A 24,131-nucleotide genomic window follows, 5' to 3' on the forward strand; every position below is an offset into this window, starting at 1 on the left:
CTGAAGACGTTTTGTGAACCAAGCTCCAAACATTAAAACGGGATAAAGTAATTCTCAGCATAAAATCACAGAATCACAGAATGGTTTGGGTTGGAAGGGGGTATTGAAGATAATCTTGTTCCAACTCCCCTGCCGTGGGCAGGGACACCTTTCAACTAGACCAGGTTGCTCAGAGCCCCATCCAAGATGGCCTTGAACACCACCACGGATAGAAATATCAACCGATTAGGTTTATACTGTATCATCCTCGACCTCGCCGATGGAATTTCGTCTCTCGGCACTCAAGCCCTGCTTAAAAACGGGAAAAACAAGCAGGCGGAAATACAAGTTTTTTTGGTCAGAGACGGGGGCCGAGAGCGGTGGGTGGGCCACAACAGTGGGGCAGTGACACCCGGACGGCACGGGCGGGGACAGGAGCGGGGACAGGACCGAAGCCAGGGCCCGCAGCCGGCCCGCCCAGCCCGGCCGCTCCGGGGCCGCTCCTTGGGCCGCGCCGGCCCCGGCTCTTTGTTCGCCCGCCGCGGGGGCAGCGCCCGGGCGGAGCGGGGCCTCGCCGCCGACAGCCCCGCAGCGCCAAGACGGGGCACGGACAAGGCGAGGCCGGTCCCCCCGGGGCCCCGCAGAGCCCGGCTCGGGGCGGGCTGCGGGGCGCGGCGCCTCTCCCGCCGCAGCGGGGCGGCGGCGCTGGCGGGGCGGGAGGGCCCGGCTCGGTCCAGCGCGGCGCGGGTGGGGAGCGCGGCACTCACCCAGGTGAGGAGGCTCTCGCCCAGCTCGGCGCGCTCCAGGCTCTCCACGTTGAACATGGCGGGGCTGCGGGGCCGCGGCCCGGTCGGTACCGCCGCTCCCGCCCCGCCCCGGGCCGGGCGGTGGCGCCCACACGTCACGGCGGCCTGACGGGGCCCGGCCGCGCCTGCGCCCGGCGGCGGCGGCGGCGAGCGGGGCGGGGCGGCGGCGAGCGGAGCTGAGGTACCGCGGGGGTACCGCGGGGGCACCACTGAGGTACCGCGGAGGCACCGCGGAGGTGCCGCGGGGGTACAGCGGGGGCTGCAGCGGGGGCTGCAGGGCCCGCCCGCCGCTCCCCGCACACCCGGCTGAGGCACCGACGGCTCGGACACGGGGGGCGCGGCCCGCTCTCCTCCGCCGCTGCGGGCCCGGCGGGGCTGCGGAAGGAGGGCTCGGCGCACTGCCCTTCCCTTTTTTATCCCCCGGCTGTGTGTGTGTGTGTGTGTGTGTGTGCGTGCGCTCGGCTGTGCGGGCGCGGAGGAGCTGGCTGGGACGGGGTCCGGCAGGGCTGGGAGCTTGTGGGATTGTGAGGGTGCTGCCCCCGCAGCGTCCTCCTGTGAGCGGGCTGTGGCTTGGCGTGTGGGTGGAGCGGCCCCTACGAGGCTTTATGCTCTTTTTAGAGTGGGAAATGACCCTGGACCCATGGGCTTTCTCCTGCTGGTGAAAGGGGCAGCCTCCACAAGGTTTCTCTCTTCTTGTAGTCGGAAACAGCTTTGCACCCACAGACATCAGACGTTCTCCTGCTGGTACCTGGTGTGGCTTGGCTTATGGTAGGAGTGGCCTCCATAGGGTTTTCCTTTCGTTTTTGAAGCAGATTGTGGCTTACTTTCAACAGAATTTTGCTCTAGTAAAAATTAAAGAGGAGGCAACCTTCCAGTATCTGAAGGGAGCATACTGGGAAGCCGGAAAGGGACCCTTCATCAGGAACTGTAGTGATAGGGCAAGGAGAAATGAGTACGAACTGAAAGAGAGGAAATGTAGGTTAGATATCAGGAAGAAACATTTTCCTCTTAAGTGTGGTGAGACAGAGGAACCGGTTGCCCAAGGAGGTTGTGGATGCCCCAACCCTGTCAATGTTCAAGGCCAAGTTGGATAAGGCCTTGAGGAAACAGGTCTAGTGCGAGATGTCCCTGCCATGGCAGAGGGGTTTGGGACTGGATCATCTTGAATGTTCCTTCCAACCCTTAACATTCTAATATTCAATGATTTATGGAAGTTACCTGCTTAGCACTAGCTCCAAATGGTGACTAGGAAGAATTTCATCATGGAAAGGGTGATTAGACAGTGGAATGGGCTGCCCAGGGAGGTGGTGGAGTCACTGTCCCTGGAGGCATTTAAGGAAAGACTGGACATAGCACTCAGTGCCATGGTCTGCTTGACATGGTGGTGTTTGGTCGTAGGTTGGACTTGATGATCTCAGAGGTCTTTTCCAACCTAATTGCTTATGTGTGATTCTTCAGGTAATTCAACTAATTTTTAATCTCAAAGACAAGGAGTCTGTGGCCAGAGAGCTCCTGCTTCCTCACTGTGACCCAGCCAGAGGAGCTCTCCATCAGGCTGTGAAGGGGTGGCCTTGAGTTTGAGTAACTTTCTCAGTAGTCAGTTAAATTCTGGCCCATCTCAAGTTTGCAATGACAATGTGAGGCATCATAATAAGTTTTGCAGTTCCCTATCAGTTAACAACTGGCCTGACATGCAACAACATGGAGTACCAGGCACAGTGCACTCATACTAGCTGAGAATCAGATAAACAACCAAGAAAGGAAGAGCTGCAAATGTAGAAGCTGCCACTTTTTGTCTGTTTCTCAGAGTCCTTCCATTAAATAAATTAGCAGCATGGACAAAATCTGAGTGCTCCCTTTATAGCAGCCTGTTTTGAACTAAAGTGTATCGTAGAAGCCACGAAAACTTCCAGGTCTTCCCAGTAAAGTACCATCTCACCGGTCTCATTGTATAGCATGCTGTTTAAGTTATAAATCGAATCTCTCTGCATTTAAAGGTAGCTTTCACATTTGGGAATGAGTTTTAAAGTCTTAGAAAGCTGCACAACTGTAACATTCCGTTCCACCGAGTTTTGGTGTGCGCTTTGAGCAATATCCTTGGTACTTTCGACAGACAGTGCTTACACAGTATTTTTCATTAAGGTTTCCTGCCACGTCTTCCTTTAGATCCTGTTTCCTACTCTGCTTTGCTTGTTGCCACGAGGTGTAGCTTGTATTTTGTTGACACAAACAAATACAGTAATTGCTTTTTGTCTTGTTGTCTCTTTTTGATGTGAAGTCGTATATGCCAGTGTTGCTTTCTACAATAAGGAATTCTTGGGCACTTTTCCTGGAAGAGATTTGGAGCCTCTTCATTCTTAGCTGAAGTATTACCATATTTCAGTAAACATTATTATAATTAAGTGACAATATTTTCTTTTTCTTCCTGCCTGATCAGGGAAGTCAGATATCCAAACTGAAGGCATTGTCAGGCTCTTCCTCATGCTTCTATCTGCATATGGATTCAGTTTCACCCTCTGGTTTGTTTAGAACTCTATACCTTTGGTATGTTTTAGCATTATAAAGCAGTGCAAGACTTTGCTGGGAATCATTTTAACAGGCCATGGATCACCCAGACAGATACTCAGAGTAGTAATGCTGTACAGGCCACTGACTTTGTCTTTTTACTTCAAGCCATCCATGTGGTTTCAGGCTCATAAGAAAAATGTTTGGAGATTTTTTTGTTTTCTCAGTAGAATGGTGCCATAACTTAGTATTATTTTCCCTTACAGCATTGCATCTGGAGTTTGCATCTGCGTTATTTTTAACTTGCGAAGCATGATTCCATCAGCAAAATAGAATACCTACTTTCTTTTTTTTTCCTTTTTTCTTTTCTTTTTAGGAAAAAATGTGCCTCAGAGACTGCTGACCTCAGACCCCGCAGAAACCTGCTTTACCAGGCAAGTGCCTCAGCTGGTCAGTTCCTAAGGTAGACTGAACAAAATCATTATTTGCTTTCTGAAATTGCCCTCCCCTTCTCTGGGCAAGACTCTTTAGGCCCTTTGCTTTCTCTTTTGCGAGGGGCATGCATGCACATGAATGTAGTCAGCACAGTCCTGAAAGCAAAGGTGGTTCACGGTGAAGATGTAACTGAATATTGTATACAGCTGAGTTTGGCTGTGATTTCATTGTACTAGCTGAGCTGATTTGTAACTCCAAAGTTGCTGCGAACTCATAGTAATCATGCATTAACATACTGCACGAAATCCTAGTAGGATAATCCCAAGTCCAGTTTTAGCAACCTTCTCACAGAATGTATCTTTTGCTATAGGTTGCTATATTTTTTTATTTTTTTTTAACTTCCCTTAATAAATGTGCCCTTTGGATTTCTCCTCCTGATTTTTAAAATGTATGGAGATACTTAATATTAGAGATTGTTGTGTATGCTTTATTCAAATAAGAGTGTGCTCACAAAAATGAACAGCTAATGAATTCTCTTTCCTTAGAACCATTTCTTTGGAGTACACAATCCATCATTGCCATTATTTCTGGTTTATAATGCTATATTTGCCTACATCGCTATTTCAAAGCCCAACTTTGGTACACTAAAGAACCTGGATAAAATGTATCATCTCAGGATTTAGCTGATCTAGGATTTGGGCCAGTAAACTCATAGAGTCTTCAATATTTTTACTGTTAATCATGTGTATTTCATGCCTGCTGATGTTAACTCTTTCCAAATGCAGTCTGGGCATATATTTGAACTCTTACAGAAAGGGAACATTAATAACTGTGGGATCCAGTTTGCTGGGTCAAATCCATTCACAAAGTCCCATTCTCAACCACAGACAGTGGCTGTGACCTGTTTCTAACTTGAAGCAGAAAGTAATTGGATGACTTCTGATGGGAGAGGTCTCAATTATTGCCCTACATATAAGAATTTGTCTTTATTTTGGGAACTTTTGTCTATTTTTCTCTGAAATTAAATGTGCTAAATTTATGCCTTAGATATTTCAATATAAGGTAATATGTGTTCAGAGGGTGGATTACAGAACATGCTCTGTTTTAGTTATGTTTAAATTCTTAAAAGTTGATTCATGTTATCTAAAAGGCCAATCTTATTAGAAACATGTTGATCTGAATTAAACCAATTTTTTTGTTTGTTTGTTTCTCATACCATGGAAGAAAATTTTGAGGATTGTTTGTTCTTGAGAAAGTGTGACTCACAGTATTTTACTAGCTGGAGATGAATTACCTTATCCTGGAAAACACACGATCTCTACAAATTAAGCAGCATTTTTAAGGGACAGGGATGATGCTTTTGGTAATAAAAGACAACTGACAAAAGGAATTGCAAGCTCTGATTTGCACACTAGCCCACCATCACTGTCTTAACTTTATAATTTTTTTCAAGTAGTGATGGTGGCTGCCAGTACTGCATCAGGAGGAAAACACTCAAAATAAAACTGGAATAAGTGAAAAACTCCCAAATCCCCTTGTCCTCATCCCGTTCACTACCAGTCCATCCCCAAAAGGACACAAAGTTATAGAGGCTGCCTTTCTGATTTTGAGCAGATTGTACCCTACCCTCAAAGTCAATACAATAAGGTTAATAACACGTAGGTTAATAAAGTTAATAACTTGTATCTCACAGCAGTATTGCTTGTGTGTTACCTCATTGTTAATTCCTCAGACATCAAGAGAGCCTCTTACTTTTTTTTCACTGCACTTGCACATTCCTTTGGTAGTGGGTTCTAAAACGCTCTGTGGTTTTGAGAGTGTATTAGCATATGGTACTTCCCAGATAAACTTGGAAAAGTTCAAATCCTTCAGAAAACTATGGGAATACTTTCACTTTGGATAACTGACAACAAGTGTTTAACGTATCATGGTAAACACTGTATGGTTTTTAATTTCTTTATGAACCATGGCATGGGATATTGCAGCTGTGCTGTCTGTTGAACATTAAAAATTTTAATGATACTTTTCAAATCTTTAAAATGAAGAAAGAATGCATCCACACTGGTGTATGTCCTCATGCTCTGACATTTCCATGGGATCTGTATGAGTTTCCAAGAATGAAAGAAATTGTACTTGCAGTGTTGCTCATAATAGTTCTCCTTTTTTTGCTTAAACCTGCAAGCACTGTTGATACCTAACCACAGAGGGAAAAATGTAAGTTTTGAAGGGTGTATAGCTTCTTATTTGAAAGGTAACTAAATTAGTGTTACGTTGTGTGTCAGTGATCACTCTGAGAAAAACTGGTAGTAGAAAAGATGGTTTTGTGTTCAGACTGGTTAGTTTCTGACAGTTTTTGCAAACAAAATCGCATGATTTTGCAAACAGCAAATTACATTCCTTTCTATTGCCAAGCGTTTTGTGGACAGTTCAGTCTGAAGTTGTTTACATTCTGTAGCTATCAGGAATCCTGATGCAGATAAACCTGATCCCAGTCTAAGTACAGTCTTGCAATGTCAAGCTGTAACTTAGCTAGTCCAAGTGGAATGGAGGAGTAGTTCTTTGTCTTTTTTTTCCCCCTTTCTCTATTGTTCTGCTTCAAGCAATTGCCAGTAAACTGAGGGTAAGATGAAATAAAACTGGAAACTAATTTTTAGGCCTCTCTTTTGCTGTTTTTAACGTGGGGGAAAAGGCCCAACATTTTTGTCAGTTTTTTAAACTTTGCAACTGCTACTTTTAACATTCCGAAGTTGATTGTGTAAATTGCAGTTTTGATGTGAGTATATTTGGATGTGGCTTGGTTTTCATCACATAACTGGGACAGAGGGCAGAATTGTGCTTTTATTTAAGAAAGACATGGCTAAAAAGAGAAAAAGTCTTAAGTATAACCAATATATGTATTTTTTTGAATTAGTATATACCTATAGTAGGTTTTATATCTAGAGTGTATGCCTATATAGGTTTTTATGGAATTTAGTATAAACCACATCAGCTTGCTCTGAAATTGTATCAGGTTATTAGCAATTACTATTTTAGGAGTGATTAGATATCTTTGATAAAAGTTGCTTCTGGAAGTCTTCTCTGGCATGCAGTCTTTATGAATGCTGGTTGTCTCTGGAGACTGAAGCGCCTTCATTACTTTATTTAAAAGTTAAATCACCCATATCTTGCTTATTAGTTGTACCACCTGAAAGAGCACCTCTGCTAAACACTAGCACTATGAGGCAAGAGAGCTCAGCAGCTATTTTGGTGCTGTTATCTGGTCTATCACGCATGCAAACCACTGTAAAGTCTTCATAGGCTGTTGTGGTTGCACCTTAAAAAATATGAACTGCAAGCTTGCAGTTCTCAATATTTTGTTTGAAAACATTCAAAACAGACTTGAAATCAGAAAATTCCTTCCTCATTCAGGCAGGCATTCTTTTCTAATAGTGTATTTTAGCATTGTTTTCCTTTGTAGCCACTACTTTTTTAACATGCTAACTCAGGGATACAGGAGATGGAGGAGATTGTTACTGTCTCTGCTGAGGCTTGAATTCAGAGAAAGTGTGTTTTGGTCTTTTGAACTGATACCCTTCTGTTTGTAGTTCCTAGTCCACACAATTCTCGTCAGCTCTCCTGTGCAATGATCTGATTCAGAAAAAGCTCTAGAGGTAATGAGGAAAATATGCTCAGCACTTGTTGGCTGTCTAGAAGCAGCAAGTAAGTTAAAATATGAACAACATGAGCCTTTAGCATCGATAGCTTGTCTTCTCTAGAATTCAGTGATAGAAGCAGGTGGTGAGACTGAGGCAGGGATTCCACTCCCGCTCTATACATCTTTGCAGTGTTGATAAGCGAAGACAAAGTGTCTGAGGAAGTGGTGTTTTATGTAACAAGAAAGACTTTGCAAGAATATCTATTGAACACTGTGTGAAAATGGCTCTTGTAAAATCATATATGTTACGAAGTGAAGAGGTGAAGTAGATACAAATAACTGGCATTATGTGCAAGAAGGAAGAGAAGGTGAGGTGTGTTTGTTTTTCATGTTCTGCTGCTAACCTTTGCACTGTAGCTTGGTATTTCAAGAGAAATGCATAAGCAGAAATGAAGGCAAGCAGATGTAGTGAGTGCTATTAATGGTAGGCAGATAAGGATTAAGAGTGTTGCAAGGAATATACAGAGAGGGAGAGAGAGTCCAGGGTGGATGACCTGAAGGTTGTTCAGGGAAACAGAGTTAAGTTGGTGTGATATTGACAATACATGTGTTGGTTTCAAAGTGCGCCAAGTGGAGGAGGCCTTTTAGGTGTTAGAGTGCCTTTGCCTTCCAAAGGGACAGCTAAGTCATCTTTGTCTTTGCCACAGTGTGTATTTCTGAAAAAAAGAAAAAAATTATAATACTTCATGAGATGTAGTTGTTCTTGGCATGTTGGTCTATTCTAACAGAAGTAATGCAGCACAATGGAGGGATTAACACGTACCAGTTCCTTGACATTTAGTTCTGGTTTTGTTCTGAGTGGTCAACTCAGAAATTACAGTGTGACACAGTAAAAATTAGTGGAGTGGTGATGGTACTTAAGGAGAGAAAATATAAGAACTGAAGATATCAGTATGCACAGTTGTGGAAAATTACTTTTATTATTTTACAATATTTTGACTTTTATTATATTACAATACACCCAGAATGGTGTACTGTAAGAGAGAGGAGCCTCTTCAGGATTGGATGTGCAAAGAAATTAGGTATGCAGGTTGGGAATACTGAGCTGGGGAGGCATCACAGCACACCTATTAGTGCAGATCCTCAGCATCGGGGAATTGCTGCTCAGAAAACTTGCACAACATCTCCTTGTAGTTAAAGCCTCATGGCTTTAACTATAGGAATATGACTGTGTAATTACCTACGCAGAGAAATGCTGTAACTCCTCATGCAGGCTCATGTTCCCATGTAAGACCTCTCCACAAAGATCTGGTCTTTTACTCATTCGTATATATGAAACTTGTGTTAATACTGACCTACTTTAAACACGCCTGTTGATGAGTCACTGGTGTTCCACCTTCGGGAGAAGTTACTCCTTCCAAATACTAAATGACATTTCAGTAGTTAGACTATGACGCGGTTGCTTATGGAAAGCTGTAATTAGCAAATACTTATGGCTGTAATTACAGAAATAATAGTCTCAGTTCAGATTGGGACGCTTACGATAACTTAGTTTATTGTTTCACTTTATATATGCTTCGTCATTCCATTTTGGTTTTCACAGTGAAAACCCAAAAACACGACGTTAAAGGAATCTCCATTCTCCATGAGTTTGCTCTGCTCTTACAGTACTTTATTGTACTATACCACTTACCCTTTTCAACAATGCTGTTAGAATGTATCAGCTTTTCTTGTGTTGCTGCTACAGAGGGGAGCCCCCACAAGTGTAAGGAAGCTTGGGGGAAAAAAAGCTCCACTGCTCGTCCTAGAGAAAATCAGGAGGGTGAGACTAGCTGTCTTATGGAAAAGATGACACTTCCAAATTAGCCAATGACTGGCGTGTTGAAATACTGCCCGAGTAGTCATTCCAGGTATCCACTAAAATCCTAAAGACTTGTATTTCATTTCAGTTTTGCAATTAATTCAGGGCCAGAGGGTGTCTGGTGGTGTTTGCTACACAGCAAGGTTTAAATTAAAAAAATGACACATGGGCTGTGAAGTGCAGAGGAACACTGATGAGAGCTTTCAAGCTTAAGGCGCACACACAATTGGACTGGGAAACAGAGCAAATGATACCAGTCTTACCTGCCTCCAGAAACTGATACTGGGATTTGATGTCAGTTCCGTTTGAAAAATACCTCAATTGTGTATGGACATAGCTTCAGTATGACTCTTTATGCCATTTGCCAGAGTTAGCTTCACCCTTCTGATTTCATAATATTCGCAGCTGTTGTTCATTTCACTGTGATTGCAGCAGGAATGATGTAGCAGTGTGTTGGAAACTTTATTTTGCGGGTCTCCAGCTGTAGGTTAGTGAAGTAGGTTAATAAATGTTAGCATCTGCCAGTCACTCTGATGGCTACATATGTGAAATTAATATAAAACAAATGAGTCTAACTAGGAAAGCCTGATAATATTCTTTTTTTTTTTTTTTCCAAGTTTTCCCCATGTTTCCAGCTGAAGGATGGTAAAGCACAGATAAGACAGATAAAGGATAATGCATTGGGTAATTCCTGTGTATGCAAATAGGCACTAAACACTAAAAACAGATAAATGCCAAATGTTCTTGTTTCTTTATTCACATAAGTAGCGAAAATTAGGTTTCTATGTTGGCATAGCCTAGCAGAAATTATGTGACATGTAATAGCTAAAATGTTTGATAATGCAGAGTCATTATAATTTTTTTAAATAATCTGTCCTTAGAATGTGTCCAATTCAGTAATGACCTATTCCTATGCAGTTTATTTTTAAAGATTCCCTGGTAAATTGAGTGATTTTTTTTTTTTTTTTTTTTAATCTTTAAATCACAACACAGTCATTTAAGATTTGCTTGCTACTTCACAAGACCTCTACAGGAAGCTCAGTTTCAATTAAAAGTAGATCCGTTCCTTCTTCTTTTACCCAGCAATGTTTTTACCCCAACGTTTTTCCCCCAGAAATGACTATGCTGTTTCTTCAGGAATTTGTTGTGTGTATGAATAGATGAATATACATATTGTTTGTAAGTAAGTTTAAAGTATATGTGTGCACACTTACATTTTAATATATATGTATATGTGTGTGTTTCTTTTTACATTTTAGAGCTGTGATGGCCAGTCACCAAGCAGAAGTTCAGAGTTTGAAGCTAGATAATGATTCAGTTATAGAAGGAATAAGTGACCAGGTACTGGTGGCAGTTGTGCTCAGTTTCACTTTCATTGCTGCTCTGGTATATACGCTTTTAAGGTGAGAATATGTTGACAGGAATTAATCCCCATACCTGCATTTATGAAATTCTGACTTTCTCGACAGATATTTGCATTGCTGCATAAAAACTGTGACTTTTTGACATTTAAGGAAGTGATTGTTTAATCGCCTACTCTGTTTCGTGGTTTAACTCGCAATCAGAATGAGATGGTACGTTTCTCATCATTCCTTAAGACTGAAAAATGGCTGAATTCACTGTCTATATTGCTGCTCTGTCATATTTGGTTACAAAGTACAAATTTGTCAACAAGGACTCCGAAATTAAAACTGTACATAATCCTCCAATGTAGGTTCTAGTTGCAGTCTCTTTCCAAAAAAAACCAACCAAACAAACAAAAACCCAAACCAAAACAAACAAAAAAAAAAAACCACCAAAAAACTCCAAACTCAAACAAATTGATTTGTTTATAGATGAATATATGGTGTTAAAAGAGTGGACTTTAATATGCTTCCATAAAACAAAACACTAAGTTCAGAATTCAATAACCCTTAATGGTCAAGTCATCGAAGCTTATTTTCATTTCAGAGTTTTTCTATGCAAATTAGCAAATATCTTAGCCTGTGTGTTTTGGGAAAATGAGTCTGAGCTTCAGATTGGCTTCTTTTCTTTTTGTTTCTATGGATGTCTGTAGACTTTTGAAAAGAGAATCCTTTTTACAACCGAGAGAACTCAATTTTAGTGACACATTGGCGTTATGAAATTTACTGAGGAGGACATGTCCGTAGGAGAAATATTAGAGGGGTAGGAGTTACTTGAGAGCAAGCTACAGAGGAAACTAGACATGGGAAAGCTTGATTGGACCGCAAGGCAGTGCTGCTGTCCAGGACCAGGAGACCACAAAGAAATCTTAAGAGAAACATATTCACTTCACCTTGCCTTCTTTCCCCAAAACTGTTCCAGTTATTCAGGTTGCTTCAAGATGTCCTCTTTTTTCTCTGCTCTCTAAGGACTTGTCTGTCCATTATGTTGGCATTTTTGGCGTTTGTGACTTGAATTGCGTTTAGTTTAAAAATTGGGTTTAAAATACTACAAAAGTAACAGTTGGTTTTCGAACTTTATTAAGGAAGTTAGGAACATGAAAAAAAAACCAGAGAGTGGAACAAGGGTCAGCAGTGGGCAAGAGCAGCAGGAGTTCAGTCAGAACTGGAGTTCAGGGAGGAGATACATCAATGATGAAAGGTTACTTAGGGAGGGAGATAAGGGCTAGTTACTAACTACCTCTGCAGTGTAATGACCTAGGTAAAAGGTTTGTCTGTGGATCCTGCTACATACGTGTATGGTTTGTTTTTTGGAGGGGTAAACAAACTCAGACACAAAGCTTGCAGGCTTTGGAAGTCTGGAAGCTTGTTTATTTCTGCACTGCATGAGTCTTGTCCAGTGACAAGACTCGAGGAAATGGGCTGAAGCTGCGTCAGGGGAGGTTTAGATTAGGTACCAGGAATAAGTTTTTCACCCGGAGAGTGGTGGGGCACTGAACAGGCTCCCCAGGGAAGCAGTCCCAACACCAAGCCTGACAGAGTTCAAGAAGTGTTTGGACAATACCCTCAGGCATGTGGTGTGATTCTTGGGATGTCCTGCGTAGGGCCAGAGGTTGGACTTGATGATCCCTGTGGGTCCCTTCCAACTCATCATATGATATGATTCTGTGATTCTGTGATGACTGACAGGCTTACCAGCATCCTCTTATCTCTCCTCTCTGCCTTTTGGTACTTTCTGAAGTTGCCTGTGTTCAGCAGCACTTTTCCTCTACCTCCTTTGTATTGTCACCATCAAGATCTGCACACTGTGGTAGAAAATCTGTCCAGTAAAAAAACTGTGGTACTTTTAATTTATTTAACACACAGTGGGGGAGAAGAAGGGTATTTTCTTTTTCTTATCTTGTTACCTTAGGCATTACAGTGGTCTGTGTGGTCCTTATACTGTGCCTATTAGCCCAGTCTCTTTGTCACCCATATTTCTCTACATGGCATCTGAAATACTTAAGTTGGGTAGGAACAGGTCCTGGGTAAGAATACATGAAAGAGCGCTTAGGGTAATGCACAGTTGCAGCAACAGAATAAAAAGGGAAAGTAGGTGAGTAGCTGTCACAGTATATTTTAGGAGGCAGAAGCGGAATATGGAAAGGACTGTTAAGAGATGTGGTTGCTGTACTTGTTTCTAGCGCTGAGAACTCAGTGAAACATCACATCATGGCACGAGCCAAAGGGGGTCGTGCTTCTGGCAGAGAAACTTACTAGCCATAATTAACACATGTACCAAGTTGCAGATGTTTAGTTCAGGTATTATATGATAGGCTTTTTGTAAAGCATGTATGTTTTTGAACTATGCATTTTGATAAAATGAAGCCAGATTTTTTTTTTCCATCATCTTTAAAACCGGTGAGCAGGTTGTCACAAGTGAGACTCTAAAAATTCAGACTAGTCAACAAATTAAAGGGAGACTGACCCTTTAATTCCCTTCTGGAGATTCCATATTTGTCCCAGATGACTTACCTGCTCCATCTCATTTTTCTATCCCATCATGTGGTTTGATTATAAGATCAAGTTTTTATTTTCAGCAGAAGTGAGATCTTAGTCCTTGAAAATTAGCAGTGGCCATCGCTGCACAGTGATGCACCAGTCCCCATAAGTACTGTCCCTCACTTTTCTTGTGAGGCAGTGCACACAGTATAAGCAGTCAGCCTTCCTCCTTCCAATAATAGTAGTTTGGTGGGGCCTTCTGTGGCGCATAATACAATCTTTCCGCATCGTGGGACTTTTTTTCCTTAAGTTTTGGAGTGCTAGCACTCCGAAGGGGAGAAATGAAAAGCCTTTGCATCTTACTTTATTTCTTTCTGGTTTGTGATTTTTGATAATACCTTTAATTGCATAGCACCATGCTGGTTTTCATTTATTTAATTTAGCTTCTCACTCTAATTGCATGACGGGAGTTGTGAATTTGATATGTCTTGAGCTGTGCCTGCACCCTCCTGAATATTGCACAGTGTTTTGCTACCTCGTCATCTTATGCATAAGTGACAGTATGTGCTGTACCTCTACAGCTCTACAAATGCTCTCATCTGCTCAGACTAGCATGTGATGCTAGGGTAAAGTCATATAAATCAACATTTTAGCAGCAAATTTGCAATTAGTTGTTTGAGGAGAAATCAAATTAAACTTGCTTATAATTCACACTTTCTACTTGTGTGTGAATTGAATTGAATTTCAGTATGTATCAAAAGTTCTGGCAAACTGAAGGTGTGAAATACGGTCTTTTTTGTAGCATCTAAACAAGAAAATACTTCTATACATGTAGCATGTATGACAGCCAACATCCACAAAACCTGACTCACGGAGACCCAGGGTGGGTAAGAAGAGTTTTAATAGAGCCTTCCCATTATATAACTTCCATATGTGTCACCCACATTAGTGTTAGATAGATTTACCCTTTACAGATAGCCATGTTAGTATTAGCATGAAAAATACGGGGCTTGTTTATTCCTCCTTGAAGAAAGAATGAAGTAGACAAAATGTCAAACATAGCAGTAGTGCAGTTTTGTGATTGCCTGCATTAAATGAAGAAAAATATTGCAGAAGCCCCTAGAGCCACTGAAATGTTGTAACAGAACTGCAACCAAAAAATATCCTAAAAATTCAGCCCTCACCGCTGATAGAGGATCAGCTTGCCTAGATGACACTGGAAGCATTGCAAAATGGTTTTTTTTAATTTAACTTCTAGTCAGGGATAGATCACAATACCCTGAAGTGATCTTCTCTGGTTTTGTACATTTAGCAGTAAAGAAATGGTTTTCCATGAGCCTTAGATAACTGTGGGAAATAATTGCTCGTATCTATAGAATGAAAGCCTTATCCTGTCCCCTTTTCTCTCCAAGAACAGTCTTCCATATGAACTGACACTTCTTCTTTCTTTCTTTAGTGTTTAAAAAAGGTGGGCAGTAGTTCTTGTACTCTTCTGAACTTCCTCCAACTTTTCTATATGTTTTTATGCATTTAGCCCAAAATGGAGAACAGAATCCAGCTGAGACCTCTAGAGTGCTGAGCAGAATGTACCACCGTTGACATCCATATGAATAAATAAAGCATAAAAATTGTTGCCAGCGTATTTTTTAACTCCAATTCAGTTCCCATTGTGCTTTTGAATTTAAAATTTGTAATATATCCATCCTCCTTTCTTCAGTGAGTCCCTTTCCTATGATTCCTCTTGGCATCTCCAGCCTGTCATTTTCTTGCCTGTAGAGTCCTTCTTTTTAAAAAAAGAGTGATTTTAAAAGAATGATTTCTTTTTATATCCAGTCTGCTGATAGTTACATAAATTCAACATTCTAAATCTAAGAGTTTGTCTACCCTTTCTTATGTAAATGTTATGTAGCAGATAAAATTGAAATAGTTAGGGGGTTTCAGCTCTGTAACTTAGGCAGTAAGTGAAAAGCTAATACATCTTTTTGAGTAAGGCAACAAGTAAAAATCTAGCAGTGGAGACATAAATGAAAATTATTTCTGCATGTTTAATATAAAAGCTTTCAAGCAACTTCATTTTTTGTTGGTTTATGGCTTAATTGTTTTTCAGATTCAGATCTAGTTTTAACATGATTTAATGATTGATTATGGAGTCTATCTGAAAAATCATGCTGCTATACAGCTTTAAATGTCCAAAGTAACTTTAGGATCCAGAATAAATGTCCTGTTTCCTTAATTGTTTGTGTACTTCCTTTAAAACCCTTTAAAGCAGGAAAGAATGATCCTTTTGCCCTTTGTACAAGTTTCATATTTTTTTTTCCAATGGCTTATTTTTCAGTGTCGGGTCACAGTGTTTTTTATTGCTCGTGTTTCCTTTCGCAGAAATGAACATCAGAACATACATCCCGAAAACCAAGAGCTAGTGCGAGCTCTTCGTCAGCAGCTTCAGACGGAGCAGGTGCTGTGCTGAGCGTTGCCATCATTCTGCTCTCTGAAGTGGGGTAGGGTAGAACCTCGCTGTGGTTCTGGAAGAAGCTGGTTATAGAAGCTTACTTACTGTACAGAGCCATCTTTGAAATTCATCAAGTAATGAGATAACATGGGCTTTTTTCCTAATGAGTGCATTAAGTAATTAAGACTAATCATTTGGCAGGTTCTTTTTCTCAAGCAAGTTTTTGCCACAAGGTGGAGTATGTTGGGTGAAGCTGTGCGCTTCCTGCAGTGCTCCTGGGAACTCAGTGGTGAAGGAAAGGAAATCTGGAGCACAGTTGCCGAGGCAGGGCAGGGGTTAGATGTTTAGACTGATAAACAGTGTGTAGCCGAACAATGGCACAGCAGCAAGAGCCAAGCAACAAGGAGTGACAGAGGCTTTTTACCAAAACCTTCAGTAACAGGATAGGGAGCAATGGTTTTGAGCTGAAAGAGGGTGGGTTTAGACGGGACATAAGGAAGAAATTCTTTCCTGTGAGGGTGGTGAGACACTGGAACAGGTTGCCCAGAGAAGTTATGGACACCCCATCCCTGGAAGTGTTCAAGGGCAGGCTGGACATGGCATGGAGCAACCTAGTCTAGTGGAAGGTGTCACTGCCCATGGCAGAAGGGTTGGAACTGGGTGATCTTTAAAGGTGCAGTTCAGACCATTCCATGAGTCTCTGACTGCATCTAGTTCTGACAGATAGAGTCTAGGCCAGGTTGCTGGCAATTGCTGAGTACCAGCCCCAGAGTGAAAAGCCATTCTTCTGGAGAATACTGAGAAGAGTCTTTCACTGTGGTGCTTCTTGAAGTAATGACAGAGCATATTTATGGGAAAGACAAATAGGGCAAAATGAGGAGAAGGACTATTTCATGGCAGTGACGTACACAAACTGGTGTCTGTGCTTGGTCTTGAAAACACTAAATGCTGCAGCTGGTAAGCAACACAGTTCAGTTACCTGGTTCTGGACAAATCTACTGTCTAGGATAATGACATAACAATATAGATCTGAGGTTGTTATGCTTCAGCATATCTAGCCTAACTCAATGTGAAGAACCAAGGAGGTTCTTTCTTTGTGGTCTTCAACCGTGAAGCACAGACTTACATAACAGATGAAGGGAAAATAATGGGCTGGTCACAAGAAGAACTTGCTCAGTGAATCAGTGCGTATAAGTATGTTTGATTTCGGCATTTAAGTGTATTTCTCCTTCATTTCACATAGGTCTGTGTTTGACTTGTGGTAAATGAACGCTAATTTTTTATTATTATTATTTTAAACCCAGTGGACTTATATAAATATAGTATCTCTTAACACTTTGCATTTCTCTGCCGTTCCAGCAGGATGCCACTGCTGGTGATCGACATCGCTTTTATACAGACATGTCCTGTCCAGTCTGTTTGCAACAGGCTACATTTCCTATAGAAACAAACTGTGGGCATCTCTTCTGTGGTAAGCAAGAAGAACTCCCAGCTGCAAAGATAAAACCAGAACAGGAGTACAAACTTCTGCCACAAGTACAGGCACCCTAATTCAAAGCTTTGTTTGCTTTTAACTGACTTCTGGTCTGCATTAGAAATCAGTTTTTTATAAATAGTTGAGAAAATACATTTGTGAGTAAACAGACACTTTCAAAGTGTGCTTCACTTTTTTCTGTGCCATCAGGACTTCAACTGTGGTTAATTTTAAAGTGTCAAAGAGTAAAATTTTTTTCCATTGTAGTAGAAAACTGAAGAGGCTGAAAAACATTTGGAAATGAACCATTTAGAAAAACTGATTTAGAAAGAGTAAAACACTCTGCTTGGTATTATCTTTATCTCAGAGAATATTTTTGTGGCCCTGCTCTTCAAATTTATAGATAAACATCCTACATAGCATTTAGCTTCCTCTCTTCCAGGTTCCCAGTAGGATTCTTTCACTGCATTAATCTAGGTTTATGGAGCATATAGTGCATACCATGCCTAGTTGTTTAAATGAAAAAATATACAAGTTAGGAGAACAGTTAAAGTACTCACATTTTGATATATTTCTTCATCTGTTGAAACTCTGGTGATAAAGCCAGGTTTTTTGGATAAATTTTACATCTCCTGACATTTTTGTGATTTCTACATTTTAAACTGGCAGAAATTTTAATTATTTGTTTCTTAATGGCCAAAAAATTTGCTTTGTTTTCAGGAAGTAATACCTTAAAATTAATGACTCAGTTGAATCCTGTTCAGGATTTTTCTCATTAATAGCACTGAATGTGAACATGTTGGCTCATGGCATCTTCAGTGAATGCTGTATACAAAATTACGTGAGAACATGTAGATTTAACCTAACTGCTTCTGCACTTCTGTTGTTTTCCTTGGTGTGTAATGGGTTTTTCAGCTCAGAAGTTTAAATGCCTGTGACTTGCCTCCACCAGGTTCCTGCATTATTGCCTACTGGAGGTACGGCTCGTGGCTCGGTGCCATCCGTTGTCCAATCTGCAGGCAGACGGTAATATTTTAAGTAATTGTGAACATGACAATTTGGCTATCTAGCACAGCTTGCCTCGAGGCACTTACATGTGAACTGCACTAGTGAGGCTGACAGATGAAGAAGCCTGAGAAGCTGACTTTAAATAGAGAGATATGTGAGACATGAGTAGTGGACATCCAGTTTTTCTGAACTTTTTGCATTGCCAGTTGGCTCAAAAAATACAGATTGTTCCTGCAACTCAAATGTAAGCAAACAGCACTGATAAGTCAGCCAGTTTTTCTGTAAAGGAGTATATGAAAACAGAAAATTGTGAGATTTTAACAATGGTCCTTTCTGTTTGGGATGTAATAAAAATTCTTTACGAGAACTTGCATCTCAGAGGCCTGGCTGTTGTGGAAGACTGCCAGTAGGCAGTGCACTACTGGTTTCTAAGAAGTACCCTCTCCCTTCCTTCTCTCCTTACCAGAAAAACCTATCCATGTCAATTTCTTATTTTGTCCCTATTTTTAGCTTGTATGTATTATTAATTTGAGCTTTGTAGAGCAAGCATTAACTTACTTCCTACGCAACTTACTTATATTGTCAGTTTGAAATATGTTCCTGCAACTCATTAACTCTTTCCTAGGATCTCTTGAGTCTGATAGTGTATGTTTTAACCAAAGTATATTATAACAGTGCACAAACTACAAAGCTGCTAACTTTTGATGAATTGTATAACTTTCTTCTTGCCTTTGCCCCTCCATTATATCCTGCTTTGACTGTGTTTTTCAGCAGGACAAATGACTCTAAAAACACAGATGAAGGAAAGAATAATAGGTATGGCTGGAGGGAGAAGGTGTAGGTTTAGAGTGTAGCCAGTGAGGAAAAAGACACAAAAGCCAAAAGTGAGGAAGGGGGAAAGTAAATGATTTTTTTAGTGTCTTTCCTCACATCTATATTCATTTACCTTCCTCTGAGTACGAGGTAAGTTAGGTGGTGCTGCTTGCATGGTTACGTATGCATTCTCACCCTGATTTATAAATGGGGAGGGGAAGTATGTACACATGAACAACATGAGTCATAGAGAGGGTTTGTGGCAGGGCTAGGAGTTGAATGTAGATCTGCTCATGCTGCCATTTTCTAAATTTGACTGCCATACAGATTCAAGATATATGTGAATATTGTGGCACTTTGGGGCACCACAATACAAGGATCTGAAGCTGTTAGTGTCCAAAGGAGGGCCATGAAGATGGTGAAGGGCCTTGATTTGAAGCCCTGTGAGGAGCAGCTGAGGGCACTTGGTCTGTTCAGCTGGAAAAGAGGAGACTGAGGGGAAACCTCACAGCAATTACAACTTCTTTGTGAGGGGAAGAGGAGGGGCAGGCACTGATCTCTGCTCTGGGGTAACCAGTGACAGGACTCGAGGGAATGGCATGCAGGTGTGTCAGGGGAGATCTAGGTTGGATATTAGGAAAGGGTTCTTTTCCCAGAGGGTGGTTGGGCACTGAACAGGCTCCCCAGGGCAGTGGTCACAGCACCAAGCCTGACAGTGTTCAAGAAGAGTTTGGATGACACTCTCAGGCACATGGTGTGACTCTTGGGGCTGGTCCTGTGCAGGGCGGAGTTGGACTTGTGATACTGTGATTCTGTGAATATGTCCTTCCATATTGCTCTATGTTTGCATGAAAGTTAACCCAACAGAGCGGAATTCTCTGTGCTTGCAAAAGAGCTGAAGAGTGAAATCTTTTTTGTTCATTTATTATTCTGTATTATTCTCCTTCATCTTGGTATGAATACCCATAAGCAAAAATATAAGTGTTGCTGCTTGTTTGTTGCCATACAAGGCCATTCTAAAGATTGAAAAATAAAGGCCTCATTGATTGCTTTATTTGATTTTCAATTTAAGAAACAAAATTAGATTAATTTGGTAAATTGACTTTGTTCTCATAATCGTCTGTCCCACTTAAGAAACATAAAACATTTAGGTGTTCAGAAAAAATATCTGTAAGTCTTTTTTAAAAGGAAAGTTCTTGGGCTTTTTTTTTAACAATCTCTTTAAAAATTAATATTCTATAAAGAGTTGCAAGCAATTAATTAGTTAAAACTTAATAGCAGTATCCATGTTAGTTTATTTAGTTTCAGTTTACTCACCCAATAAATATTCAACTAAACCAAAGTTTGTTCTGTGTAGTTAACTAAAGATGACTGTTCTTATTTATGGTTCACAATCTCTGCATTTAAAAGACAGTGGCACATGTAACATAATCTCCCTCTTGTACCCAGGTAACATTGTTTTTACCACTCTTTGGTGAAGATCAGCAGGGTGCAAACCAAGTGTTTCAAGATGTTAGTGATTACAATCGGAGATTCTCTGGACAGCCCAGATCTGTAAGTTTTGGGTAAACTTGGGCAGAAGTCAGTGATTTTAGGAGAGATTAAGAGCATTTTTTAATCATTTTTTCCCCCTCTTCCTTTTTTATTTATTTTTTCACTGGGATATGGATTTTCTCTTCATGATGCCTAGGTCCTAGGCAAGTCTTTTTTTTTTTTTTTAGGAAATTCACATTTATACAGTTAGGTCAAACCCAAGACCTCAAAGTTATTTATTTGTGATTTGTGGAAATGTACGGAAACCTGTGTTTTCGTTGTAAGTGAGGACTGCTAATAAGCCTTGAGTTTCCTGGTCATGTGTTAAGCTGTTTTTTAGGTATGAGTCATTATTTTGAAAGGATCAATAATTAGTAAAAATACTTACTGAAATACATGACCTGCAAGTAAAAATATTCATTTGATTATTCTCTTTACATTGATTAGAAAAGGTTCTACTCTGCGCCTTTCTTCCTCAGATTTCAAGCTATATGCTGTCTCAACTTTTTAATTTTCCTTATAGATTATACTGCAGTCTTTATTCTCCTCTCTGAGTGATGAAAACCTGATTTTTTTTTTCTATAAACAGCTAAGAGATATGGTCAAAGTTATGCAAACTTTAGAATGTCAACCCTATGAGCCTGTCTTCTGATTCTCAAGGTGAAACGCACGCACGCACATGCTAGTAACTCCCTGCTTGTCTTCATTTGTCCATTGGATTTGGATATAGTAAGAAAACATCAGCAAGAAAAATTTACAGTCCAAAGAGACAGAAAAGGGAGATTTTTTTTTTTTTTTTTTATGTTCTAAGCCACAAAGCAGTTATGCTTTTGATCCAGAATAGTTTGAGACAACCTTTCAGGCTCCATTAGACCTCTCTGTGGGCTCTGTGTCTAGTCCCCAGTAACCTGTCTGAGATCTCACCAGAAGTCTGCACTAAAGCCCTAATTAGACTAGATGAACTGTCTTCGATTTATACACAGTGTTTTGCCTTAACCACACACGAAATTCCTTTCTTGAAAGTCTTTTTAGCCTTGGCAATAACTCATTTTAATGGAGTTTAATGGCCCTGTGTAGGAACTGTATAGTAGAAAGAAGCAGGTTTAAAAAAAGTGTAGAAGTTCACCCCTTTCCCCTCTTCACAACAGAAACCTGAATATTTTCTGTGGAGCAGTCACTCACTAAGCTGTCAGAGTCATAGTAGAAAAATAGAAAGGAGCCAAGAATGGATTAATTTAAAGGTTCTTTAGTACATTTGTTTTCCTCCAGTAGGCCTTGCTTTTCCTTCATAGTAGATGGCAATGTATTTTCTAGTGATGTATGTTTTACATCACACAGTAACACAGTTTGACTATTTCTTGAAAACATATCTATTCCAAATCTGACGTACTACCCCACAAAACTAAGTCAGGTCTTGTCTTACTGGTTTTTGTTTTAATTCCTATAAACTAAGAGTTTCTAATCTGTAATGCAGTAGCAGAAGTTTCAGTTTAGCATGGATGTGTTGCTAAAGCCAAGTGTTAACTTTTGGTTTTGTTGTAGATTATGGAAAGAATTATGGATCTGCCCACTTTACTGCGACATGCTTTCAGGGAGATGTTTTCTGTTGGGGGCCTCTTCTGGATGTTTCGCATCAGAATATTCCTCTGCCTAATTGGAGCCCTGCTCTACCTGGCTTCACCTCTGGATTTTCTTCCTGAAGCACTCTTTGGAATTCTGGGTTTCTTGGATGATTTCTTTGTCATTTTTCTTCTGCTGATTTATATCTCTATCATGTACCGAGAAGTGGTGACACAGCGTCTGAACAGATGAAATGGACAGAAATGGCCCAAAAGCAGAGGCAGTTGTGGAATGTTTTAAAAAAGAGAACTATAATGTAAGTATGATATGGCAAGGTGCCTGTGTACAGTTTTAGCAGTAACAATTTCTTAGCTGGTTGGCTCATACAAGTATGAAGGGTTGATGTGTGGTAATGCTTAACTGGAATTTTTAATTTGTGCATTACATGTGCTTCATAAGGAGGAGATTAGTTTTATTATGTTGTAATAAACTACCTTCATCTACTTCCACCTGATGAACAGCTGTATCTAATCAAAGCAAGAAACACCTTTCTGGTGTGTTGTGGTTTGCGAAAATAAAATTCTAGTAAAGGACTACAAACAGTAAGTCCATTTCAGTGATCTAGACAAGCGTAAGAAAATTCAGAAATTCTTCACAGTGCAGTTATCATGGCTGAATTGTTTGATGTCTTCCTGTTGTGGGCTAGAGTGTTTTGAAATAAAAGTAGCTTTGTGTGTCTCTGTGAAGAAGAAACCCAAAGACCGCGTTACAGTCATTCATCACCCCGCAGTTTGCTGTTGTCCACATGCTTCACAAAAGCAAGGGTAGCACCTCCAGTATTGCTTGAACTGCACTGTGTACAGCTGCTTGCAGTTCATGCCATTTTGTTTTTGTATTTGGGAGTTTACACAGGGAATCTGTCACGGAGGAGAGTGTTCTGCACTGCTTCGGGTCAGGGCAGTGTGTCCGAAATGAGAGTTTGCATTCCTTTAGTTGTGTTAAGACATTTAGCTGATTGGAGGGGACCCTCAAGTTTCAGATAGCAATCAAAAAAAAGAAGTCAGAACTGGATGTTTTCACTACCACATACGTGAACAGTGTAGATGTTAACCTGAATGTACATTCTGCAGTACAATTACTAAACAGCTCAGATGTTGGGGTGTTTGATTTCCAGTTGGAGTTTTTTGGTTGATTGGTTGACTTGGATGTGGATAGAAGGTGTTCTGAATTACCTTGAAAAATATCTGTGATAAGGGACCACAAAGAAATCCTGGAAATGTTTTCAAAAATACCAAGGTATTAATCATCCCTAAAGCTGATCTTTTTTTTTTTCATGTTGAATTTGAGCACAGGCTACCATTGCAATTTGAAAATACTTTCATTTTAAGCAGGGAACACCACTAGAAAGGTCCAGGATGTGACAGATCAATGTATTTTTTAGCTAGAAGAATGATGATTGCAATTTTATTTTAACTTCCTGAGTACTTGAAAGACAGTGAATTGACAGATGATTCTTAGCGTGTTTACATATATGGGATGAAACTTAGGATGAAAGGGACCTTTTCACAATTTCTATGTTTTCCCCATGCAAGTGTCTTTCCACAGCTTCTAGCACTTAGGTATGTGCAGGAAGATGACGGAGGTGGAACATGAGGTGTCAGTGGTTTGGGGTAGAGATTGTCCTTCAGTGTCAGTGTTTCTGAAAATCCAGAAACGTTTTACAAATCAACAGAAACCTAATTTTTTCCTTATTGCTGTTTGTTAGAGGTGTACAAGAAGAGAAAAAGGAAGTGCAACAAGGGTAGGAGGAGGACAGTTAGACAGAAAATTACGTTTTTGGAAGCAAGTGCTATTGGTTTTTGCAAACTCATTTTTCTTGAGCTTCTTGGTTGAGCTTTTCCTGCTTTGTTGGCACTGATGATAGTTTAGTGGCTACCTCACTTAAAAGTCATTAAAGTATTATCAAGTAAGCATAGGATATTTATAAGCTGTTAGGTACATTTAGAAAACAAGATAGTGATTTAGGATGTTAGGTAAGACAAGATTTCACAGTTTTGCTGGAAGTATTGTTTTGGTTTTTTTTTTTATTTTCCTGAGAAATCCAGCTGAGGGCAAACTCCAAAATTAATTTTTAATTGAGTAAATTTAACACCCCCCTTTCTCCTGCAGTTTAACTTGTAGGTCTGTTTA

At 40.5% G+C, this 24,131-nt stretch overlaps 2 protein-coding genes across 14 annotated transcripts in view; one reads left to right on the top strand and one right to left on the bottom strand.

Moving 5' to 3' along the window:
• The window catches only part of HOOK3 (hook microtubule tethering protein 3), an 83,991-nt gene extending 83,125 nt beyond the window's left edge, over positions 1 to 866 (bottom strand). For all 5 annotated transcript variants that reach the window (XM_027899365.1, XM_027899207.1, XM_027899126.1 and 2 more), the window contains exon 1: positions 747 to 866. In XM_027899365.1, coding sequence (XP_027755166.1) covers positions 747 to 803 — 57 coding nt within the window. In that variant the 5' untranslated portion in view covers positions 804 to 866. The remainder of the gene's footprint in view (positions 1 to 746) is intronic.
• Positions 867 to 936: 70 nt separating this feature from the next.
• RNF170 (ring finger protein 170) lies at positions 937 to 22,289 on the top strand. Of its 9 annotated transcripts, none has more exons than XM_027899655.1 (8): positions 937 to 966; positions 3,667 to 3,724; positions 10,480 to 10,623; positions 15,484 to 15,559; positions 16,916 to 17,024; positions 17,980 to 18,053; positions 20,298 to 20,402; positions 21,924 to 22,289. In XM_027899655.1, exons 3-8 carry the CDS (start codon positions 10,487 to 10,489, stop codon positions 22,191 to 22,193), a joined length of 771 nt encoding a protein of 256 aa, XP_027755456.1. In that variant the 5' UTR covers positions 937 to 966; positions 3,667 to 3,724; positions 10,480 to 10,486; the 3' UTR covers positions 22,194 to 22,289. The 9 variants fall into 9 exon arrangements, with proteins under 9 accessions (XP_027755456.1, XP_027755939.1, XP_027755612.1 ...); XM_027899725.1 differs by having other exon boundaries at positions 949 to 966; positions 3,667 to 3,753; XM_027900138.1 differs by lacking the exon at positions 3,667 to 3,724 and having other exon boundaries at positions 10,480 to 10,561.
• Positions 22,290 to 24,131: the final 1,842 nt, after the last annotated feature.

The sequence above is a fragment of the Empidonax traillii genome, unplaced genomic scaffold (genome assembly GCF_003031625.1).
Source record: "Empidonax traillii isolate 1590-97213 ecotype Southwest subspecies unplaced genomic scaffold, ASM303162v1 scaffold2:size4533513, whole genome shotgun sequence".
Taxonomy (NCBI): Eukaryota; Metazoa; Chordata; class Aves; order Passeriformes; family Tyrannidae; genus Empidonax; species Empidonax traillii.